The sequence below is a fragment of the Myripristis murdjan genome, chromosome 4, assembly GCF_902150065.1.
Source record: "Myripristis murdjan chromosome 4, fMyrMur1.1, whole genome shotgun sequence".
Taxonomy (NCBI): Eukaryota; Metazoa; Chordata; class Actinopteri; order Holocentriformes; family Holocentridae; genus Myripristis; species Myripristis murdjan.
Genome location: NC_043983.1, coordinates 6,042,055 through 6,052,007, shown reverse-complemented (window position 1 = coordinate 6,052,007; position 9,953 = coordinate 6,042,055). Strand labels below are relative to the sequence as shown.

General features: G+C 40.2%; 1 protein-coding gene across 2 annotated transcripts in view; it reads right to left on the bottom strand.

The window, feature by feature from the left end:
* nfic (nuclear factor I/C) overlaps positions 1-9,953 on the bottom strand; it is a 48,371-nt gene that overhangs the window by 13,816 nt on the left and 24,602 nt on the right. For both annotated transcript variants that reach the window (XM_030048941.1, XM_030048942.1), the window contains exons 8-12: positions 9,486-9,607; positions 8,651-8,764; positions 8,330-8,487; positions 3,752-3,935; positions 1,707-1,795 (exon numbers count right to left, since the gene is read on the bottom strand). In XM_030048941.1, the coding sequence (XP_029904801.1) occupies positions 1,707-1,795; positions 3,752-3,935; positions 8,330-8,487; positions 8,651-8,764; positions 9,486-9,607 (667 nt within the window). The remainder of the gene's footprint in view (positions 1-1,706; positions 1,796-3,751; positions 3,936-8,329; positions 8,488-8,650; positions 8,765-9,485; positions 9,608-9,953) is intronic.

Here is a 9,953-nt window from a genome sequence, read left to right as displayed (position 1 = left end):
CTTACTGGAAACCAACGGCCAATGAAGCTGGCTAAATGAAATATCACTCAGTATGGTCCACTAGCTTCCCTTCAACATTTTGTTCCCCCAAAATAATTCAAGGTAAAATAGTCTTCAGTGTAGCAAATCTGTTGACTCAAACACTTAACCCCTACATTTCACCTCATGAAAATAAATAAGACTGTCATGACAGTATTTTCTCCCAAATTACACTCCAATTTATTAAAAACATAAAACAAACAAACAAACAAACAAACAAAATATTGTATTCATCCTGGGCAGGATTACTGATCAGGCACATAGGGTGCAGGTCAAGGGGCCCCTGGACATTAATTACCCGGTATTTTTGTGACCATGTACAAATCTTAAATGCAGGTTCATTGAACAGTATGCAGATCCAGACAAAAACTGTGGTGTTACGGGGCGCCCAGGCACAGTTTGTTTTAATTATTTTGGACAAGGCTCCTGTTCAGGCTCTTTGGGCATTATGTAAGTATGTTGGCCATATCTAGGTGTTCTGTTTCTATATAGTGCAAAGCTAAGACACCAAATGGGAGATAAAAAGGCAATATGGAGTTCTCTCATTCTAGATCAGGGATGCATGATTTATCAATGATCTATTTTTAACTTTATTTGTATCTGTTAGCCACAAATAAAAGATACACATAGTACCAATCTAAATCTGTCTGAGATATAATCTAGACCAAAACTGATAAAATGAACATTATTCTGAAGTATCTGATTACAACTGCATCATGGAACCATGTGAGAAGAGTAGAATTTTATCAATTTACTATGACGGTCATTTGTCCTTTAGATACAAAGAAAACACATTTGAAATGCACTGCTATGATGAGCAAACCAACACACTTTAAAAATTATTCAATTAAAGGTAACTAGGTCACACCATAATTCTTTGAAGTTAGACTTACTTTTAGTGAATATGCACAATTGAATAGTGCAATTGAAATACATAAATTTAACAAGCAGAATATGTATGTTTTTGAATTCAAGTTAACTGTGTTGCAATATGCAACTGTAGTCCATTCACACATTTATTTTATCTGCAGGTTTCTGCCACAATTCCTCTGTCATTTTGGAGGTTGTGGCAGTGAATCAGTCACATGCCTGCTAATCCTGCTTTTGACTCGCTACTCATATTGCCTTAATTTCAAAATGGGAGTGCAGAATTATCCAAGACAACTATACAGGTTTGATAAATCAATCTGACACCTACATTCAAGCAACCAACTTAGCCAGATGTGTTTTTAGACAGATTATTTAAAGCGGCCAACTTTTTTTTTTTTTTTGATAAACAAGAGACTGGGCCCGAGAACCCCAAATATACTAGGTGAAAACTCCTGCTGCACTGCTCTCTTGGAATTGAAACTTTCAAGCATGTTGCACTTTTGGCAACACCCAATCAGTGATGTGGCAGCTGACAGCTGTCAATAGGAAAGCACCTGCAATCACATTACTGATTGGGTGTGGTCACAAGTGCAACATTCCTGAAAGGTTCAAGTGTTAGGGAGCAGTGCACCACAAGTTTTCTTGCTGTGTTGACTGTCACTTTAAATGCACCATGCCTTAATGTTAAACTGTTGAAGTTTTTGTTAATGTTGTTTTACCCCTACTAACCTGGCTTTGGTGTAGTCCACTGAACCCCCTATCATGGGCTTGGTAAAGTCTACTGAACCCACACTAACCTGGGTCTGGTAGAGTCCACTGGGGTCTCGGGTTGTGACACCAATGAAGGAGGAACGGTTGGCAGGGGGGGTCCCAGGGGCTGAGTAAGCTGGGTGGGAGTAACACAGAGAGATTGAAGGATAAATACAACAACATGTAACTGATAATGTCTCTCATGATTCCATGTCATTAGTAAAGCTAATTTAAAGTCAGGTTTTTATGTCACAATCCAGCTGTCTTGTCTGTGAGAATCACAAAGTGGGGCTGCAACAGAGAGCATCCCTTCCTATAACAATACTGTAGATTCACCCTACCTAACCATATTAAATTCTCATGTAAGCATGGTCACTGATGGGAAACCTTTTACACAAATGAAATGACTAATACCCAAAGTCAAGAATAAAATCCATATGAGTCTCTCGAACTACAGTGACCAAACACTTTATCCAGCAAACGCTGGACATTCCAATACCACTTACCACCTTTTGTCTCTCGTTCCTCCAACATCCTATGGTTTAACGCAAGGACAAGCAAGTAAGTTTGGCCTAAATATTTTTTTACGAGTGATTTGATGATGGGCCAGAATATAAGTAGAATAAAAGCTCATTTAGCACATTGAACTTATGTTATTTGTGTGATCAGTGGGCTATTGCAAAGTGTGTGTGTGTGTGTGTGTGTGTGTGTGTGTAGTTAAAGGATGCTGGAGTTAGTAAGTACTGATGACATGCAGGGAATCCCCCGCTTAGTCTTGGAGTGGAGTACCTCCTGTAACTGTAAACCACATTGATTTTCATCTTGAGCAAAGCACATGATAAATGGAAGGAATTATATTATTTTCATTATTATCATTATTACTATCCTTATTACTATTCTTATTATTACTAGTAGTAGGAGTAGGAGTAGTAGTAGTAGAAGTATCAGTGGTAGTAGTAGAAAAGGCATAGTAGTATTTTTATTTTTATTATGTAAATTGAAACATTGGCAGATGGCATCAATGACCAAGTCACAGATAGGGGCAACATGAAAGATATGCTGAGAATAAGTCGATAATGAAATGAGGAAACATGAACTGAAATGACACAATAAAACATAACACCGCAATAAGGGAGGGGTGTACAGCTAATTTACAGGAAAAAAACAAACAGTGTGTGTATGCTGAAAAGCCTAGTGTTAAGACAGCTGCCACACACAAAAAAAAGTTGTTGAGCTCTGACCCTGTGGGGTGACAGTGACTGTCCCAGACGGGGGTCGTTTCCCAGACTCTCCCTGGCACATCTGAACTCAGCAGCAGCACTTCTTTTTCACCATGCTGTACTATGGGGCATCTTTGGGGGTCTAACCAAAAATATCTTTTGCCACAAATTCATGAATTTGATTGGAGGCAGTGGAAAATCTTTTGAACTAACTTTGTCAAAAATATATTTTTTGTTCATCAATTTGCAATATTATTGTAAGTTATGAGTCAATATGTCTTCTGCAGTTTTTAGTTTAAAGTAACCACAAATTTAGAGTAATTCCTTCCCAAGTACAAGATTTTAAGCTGTAACATGCAATTCTCACCTAAAGCAGGTTTGGTAGTCCTACGGGAAATGGCAGTGAGAGGTATCTGTATGAATTTATATTATTTTAATATCCACAAATGCTCTAAGATGTTTACTGTTAAGGAGAACAAGCCAGCTCCACACAGAAAAGAGCACGGTATAGAGTCTCATAAACTGGACATAATGCACTCATGTTTTCCAGCCTGGCCAGTCTGTGACTACGTTTACATGCACACCATATTCCGGTTCTGGTGTGACTTTTTTATACCCATCTATATCAAAGAGTTTAGGACGGCAAAATATATAATCTTAGCAAGTCCAGATTTCTCTGAATAGAGAATGCTGAATGCTCTCGTGAATGCTTGACTTTGGTATCAAGGTATCAAACTCCATGTTCAGTATTCTATTGTAACACTCTATAAGGCATTAGATACACGCATTATGGTAAACACCTATACTGTAGTTGTAAATGGGTTAGGATTTCTACCATTATTTATTATACTTACATTATATATTATACTTACTAGGTGATGTGGGGGACTTTGCCCCCCCGTCAGAGGAGGTGGTGCTGGCCTTGGAGTCTGCAGGCAGTGTCAGCCTGGGCAAGGAGGAGGGGGGTGGTGCCAGGGAGGGTGCTGGGCCAGGGGGTGCCAACATCTGAGAGGAGATGTAATGACTTGGCACTTTTACCTGGTTGCTGCCATTCAGCTGGACACACAAAGACAAACAACCAAACACTTAAACTTTGTTTATATAGCACTAGTAATATTGTTGTATGCAATGCTGGTTGGCAATAGAGAGCCACTGGACTCAGGTTAATCTCCCTGCTACAAACTTATATCCCCATTCCCTCCTCATTCTAAATGAGGAGGGAAGGCAAGGATGAATTCCTGTCCCCCACCCAACCTCCCAAAGAAAAGGGGATATACTATTAGATTCCCCAACAGAGGGCAGAGAGGCATCCATGGCCTTCATGCTGCTGGTGATGCTGAACCTGGAGATCTGTGGAGAGACTAGAGGTTAGATGAAGAGGATCATTACCAGTGAGCTGGACAAGAGCTTAAGATGGGATTCATAGGAAACAACCACCATGAAGAAAGAAAGAGGTGCTGGCAGTCCAGCTGTAAGGACTGAGATGGGCTGCATACATGATGACCATAGATGGTTCTTGCATGAAAGATATACATGAATGATGGGATATGTGAATGATGATGCTGGATGGCTACTGCATGGATGAGACATAAGAATGATGGTGCCAGTTGGTGTTGCATGGACAGATGGATAGATGGATATACCGAATGTCTGACAACTTAAGATCCCATGGAGGACTGATGAACTGCTGGAGGAGACTCCCTTGGTTGGAGGATACAGACTGAGACATAGGAAGGTGGGGCTATCCTTGGGGCAGGGTGTGCGTGACTGACCTGGGATTGAGTGGAGGACTGAACTGGTACCTGAAGGGGCATTAGAAATGATTGGAAAACTCACTGAACTGAGAGGCTGCCTGAGAGATGGGGCTCGATGTAGACACTAAAGGCTGATGAGAATGACCAGTATAGAGGCCTGATGGAGCTGGCTTCTGCTGGTGGCAACTATCAAGCTTGGGGGCAGGGTGTGTTATAGATGCTGCTGCAGCAGGGTAGGGGTGTAAGGTGGACCAAGGTCGACTGAGCAAGTGATATCACCATACATCCCAGATGCCCGTGTGGATTCCCAAAGTTGTGCCACAGGCTTGGACAGACTGAAAAACTTTCTTGTCCTGTTAGGGTGGTTCAAATTGCATGCTGCCATCCATGGGGAAAAAATAATGATGCAATAAGACTAAAGGGGTGTTACACCCATCATTCAAAACACTTTCCTTTCATGCAGAATGGTTGTCTATGAATATTGTGACAGAGTACCTGTGCCATCATTTTAGTGATGGCACAGTGGCACAGAAGCTGCAGTATATATTACACATGTATTTGAGAAAGATATTATTAAAAGAATGAAGTTAAAGATGTGGACTTTTCCATGAAATTTCTTCACTTAAGTTGTAAATTCATGCTTATGCTGACTTCCATTTTCTCCTAATTTATATGAAATTATTCCTTGGAATGGAATTGCATAGCAGTTTTACAACAGTGGAGTCTGGAATCTTGCCAAATAGACAGAGGAGATCTATTGGACTGGGCATTGTTGTTAAACATGATTTCCATTTCTGGCTAGTGTCCTCTTTCCTCCACCTGTGTTGAAGTTCCCACTGGCTGCTTCCAGTGTCGAGACCTGTACCAATGCATTCTATTGGAGCTGACTTGACTTGGACAAGACAGTTACAGTGGGCAGTCTTAGATAGATAGATAGATATAGATAGGTATACTTTATTGATCCCAAACTGGGAAATTCACAGTCTTCAGCCAGTTTAAAGTAAAGAATAGTCTGTGCTGACTGCCAGTATGGATGGGCATTTCAGGGAAAAATGCTATTCGATAATCACAGGGAACTGTTCAGCAATTTGTTAATATTAACATTATTAACATCCACTTTGACAAAGCTAATGGGAAGGTTTGGCTTACTTAACGTTACATCAAACTTACTTTGTCTGATGACAAAGATAGCCATTGATTGTTGGTCTGTGGATAGGCTCCTGCCATCTCAAAGGGGTTCCACATTGAACCTTTTGACAGTTGTAGTAGGTTTTGCATGTTTCTATCAAGTCACAGCACTGTGGTAAGTGCTCTCATGTGCTCTCATGCAGAAGTGAGCCCAACCAAATATGCCAAACTTATGTGAGAACACAGGCTCTTTCATTACTACCAGGTGCCAGTGAAAACAGGATTCTTCTTAAATAGAAGACAATAGTTGTATAAACAATTTGATTTTTTACAATTGTTATGACTATTCAAAAATTCAAAATTCATTACCCCATCCTTAACAGTCAGGCTCACCACAACCACAACTTGCCAACATTTGGGTCTGTTTTAAAATTGGCATTGTATTATCATGTCTTAAAGTAACATAATCTGAGGGTCAGAAGAGCACAAACATCATCGGACCGCTGATTACACCTTGGAAAAGGTAGAATAAAGAAGACTAAACAGATTTAGAAACTTTCTATGGTCTTGTTCTGGATATGTGACAGCAGTGTGACAGTGAGTAATTAGCGCCCAATGAAGGAAAGCTACATTGAATCCTGGAAGGGGAACTGCACTCCTTTTGGGACGGTGAGGTACAAATATAATGCACTGCATGTTGTTGGAACATCCTGGAGGTTAAATGCTGCTTTGAAGACAGAATCATGGAAGGGGGGTATGGACAATATGGGAGACAAGTGCCAAAAGACAAGGAGGATTAGGTGAGTGCTTTTGGCTCAGGTGCTGGGCTGAGGTCAACTGGTGGAAATGTGGCACCAAAGACCAAGAGGGCAGATGTGTTGTATCGGTGAGAAAAGGTAAAGAGATGCCAGGACCTGCAAGGGCTCAAGCAGCTGGATGCAGCTGGAGAGGATGGGTCACTGATTAGGATGGGGTTGAGGAACACAATTGTTGGAATAACATTTCAAAGCTGGAGACAGATACATTTGTGAATGTGGGCAAAGAGCCTGAAATGATAATAGCCTGTCATTTCCCAATCATGGCGATTGACAGTCTGTGTAAGAGTGTGAATCTCCCTGCTAAAAGTTATGCTCCTGCTGTCATATAGATATTAGGGCTCAACTGATATGGGTTTCTGGAGACCAATTTTTTGGACTGAAACTGCTAACAGCTGACGTCTTGTGCCAATATTTAATATCTTTACTTCTGACCATTTTATGCCAAAGCATTAAAAAGAAATTCAAGTATTGAGTACTCCCTCCAGAGTTTTAGTCCTGTCAGGGTGAAAAAAAACCTCTGAAACAGCACTGATACCATGGGATAAAAACTCTCAACTGAAATCCAGGATTATAATCCTATAATCCCTAACTGTAAAAATAAATAAATAATCACAACATCTACAATAGTACTCAGAGAGACAATACATTCACACTACATGTACTGTAATTTAAAGGTTGTGAAGGATGGTGTCACACATCTGTTACAAGATGGAAAGGGCCTGATTCAGTTTGACCTGTATTTTGTAATTCTGAAAGTCTGTGAAAGCTTATGTAGGCACTTGTTGCCTACATGAGAATTTATCAGGAAGTGACACATCAAATCAACAGGTCATGAGCCCACACCATACAATGACATGAAAATGAAAAAAATGAAAAAAAAAAATCTTTTCTGCAAAATGACCGATAACTGTTATTTATTTTAATCTTTTCATTTATCTGATCTGAAATCACTGCATAGTTTCTTTGGCAGTGGAGTCCTTGCTCCTATCCATCATGAACCATTCCCATAGCCAAAAAATCCTGACTTTCCTTGTCATATTTATGTCTGATATTTCCAGCAGGCATTTGAGGGCTGCATAGTACTTTTTTACTATATCAACATGTTTGCCAATTTGTATACAACACAATGAATCTGTTGCCATCACCACCCAAGGTGAAGTTGGCAGGGGAAGAAAGACCCAAGCACTCATGATCATTCAACAACCACTATGCATTATAATATGCTGAAACAGAAATACTTGAAAGCTTAATATGACCAACAACAAAAAGAAAACTTTAACACCAACACATTGCTAAAACACTCCGTGCAAGGCATTATGGGACATTGTTTGTGTATGTGGTGACCCTGGTCCAATAAGATCTTATTGCAATAAGTACAATGGACTGTATCAACAGTCTTTGCCTGAGAATTTTGTAAAGAAACAATAGTTCTGGCCCTTGACTAACTTTGAAAATATCTGTAAAGCACAATTTATGCACATTAATGACAGAAAGAAAGACAGACAGAGAGCAAACACATAAATGTGCAATAATCTAAATAACAAATATAGCCACAAGCAGCAAAGGGCCGAGTCCAAACACAATATTTGATGTATTCCATATTCTGAATGCAGGTTTTGTACAGCAGTGAAAGCAAGAATAAAGGTATTAAAAACACATTTTCCTGACAGAGAAAGGCATAATCTACATGAGCTAGGCCCATACAGTGACTACTACTATGAGGACTAACATTTTGACTGGTTGTACTTACTGAGCTGGGGGTTTGATTGGCGGGGTCACAGGCCAATGACACCAGGTCTTTAAGGGGGTCCTGGGTGAGGTGAGGAGGATAGCGGATCGCTCCATGGGGGAAGTAGGAGGAGGAGGGAAAATGAAGAGATGAAGAGGGGTGTGGACTGCGAGACAGGCCTGGACACACAGAGAAAGGAAAAACAAGTGCAAGAAAGAAAGAGAAACATTTTAAAAGCTGTAATGCTGAACAGAAAGTGCTATGTTTTATGTGTTAAGGAGTCAACCAGTTTATTAAGCTATTTCTGGAGTAATAATGTATTGTGTGTGTGTGTACACTGACCACTGTGGACAGCAATGACAGGCCGGTGGTGTTGAGTGAAGGAGCCCATTCTTGGTGAGTCTTCTTGGGGAGAGGGACTGTCCAGTTCTGCCTTCTTCACTGGAGGAGACAGACCTGGACACACACAAAAAGAACCCCCATGTTAACCTTCAAAAAACTCACGAGAGCAGTAACTAGTTCCTTAGAGCTCCAAAACAGGAGCTCTAAGTGCAGGTTCCACCGCTAAGGGACCCACTGGTGTGGTGTATCATGGAGGCAGGAAAGTACTGGGAGATACGTGGGGGTTTGTGCATTTGGTTGATGGTGGTGCTAGAAGAAGTGTTAGAAGGTTACCAAAATTGGCAGGGTGAATAAAATGGGAAGTGTGTTTGAACATACACAGTTTCCCAGCCACAAGCTAGTTTGCTTGGAAGTTTCCACTGTAGTATCTGCTCACGGTATGAGCCCCAATGACTGCCTGTAAAGCAGCACTTCCTAATAGAGCGTAGTGATATGGTATGGTATGGTAAAAAAATTATACTTTCATTGCAATAATATTTGCGATTTTAGTGAGAGTGGTGGCGTAAAAATTAATATAGAGTAAAAAAAATACAGTAAAAAGAGAACAATGTGATTTTCTTTGGTGGTCTGCACCAAACCATTATTATTATTATTATTTAATGTCTGGAGAATATGATATGTATGATATGTTCATGCGTCTCTGTAGTGCCATAATACTTATAGTATGTTGTTACAATTAACAATCTGTTCAATCACTGTTTGCAGCTATGTCATTATTATTATTATTATTATTATTATTATTATTATTATTGTCGTTGTTGTAATATTACATTACCTCCTTCCATATCATCAGTCCAATTCCTGGAGCTGCTGGCGGGGGAGGAAGGTGAGGGGTAATACTCCCCTCCTGGGCTGTCGGCCTCCTCCTCCATAGAGCCAGACTTATGGCGCTTACTCCTGCAGGTATGCACGCAAACATACAACAAATGCAGTCATTATTTCATGCTCTATTTTGGAGTAGAATTATATATCATTTTCATTATTTTTTGACAATTATATATAATGAACTATGGTCTAAAAACAACTGTGACATTTAACTGAAAGAACATTGTGAGGAAATAATGTGGGTACCGCATTTCACCAATTAATCGTCCGGCCGCAAATAGCCGCCGGGTTCTTATAAACACCTGGGGTCTGCACCCATTTTGCGTATTAAATGCCCACCCGAATAACCGCCGGTGCGATTATTTGCATCATAATGAGGTAACCCAAAATAAGGCTACTCACCTTATTTTTGCAGCAG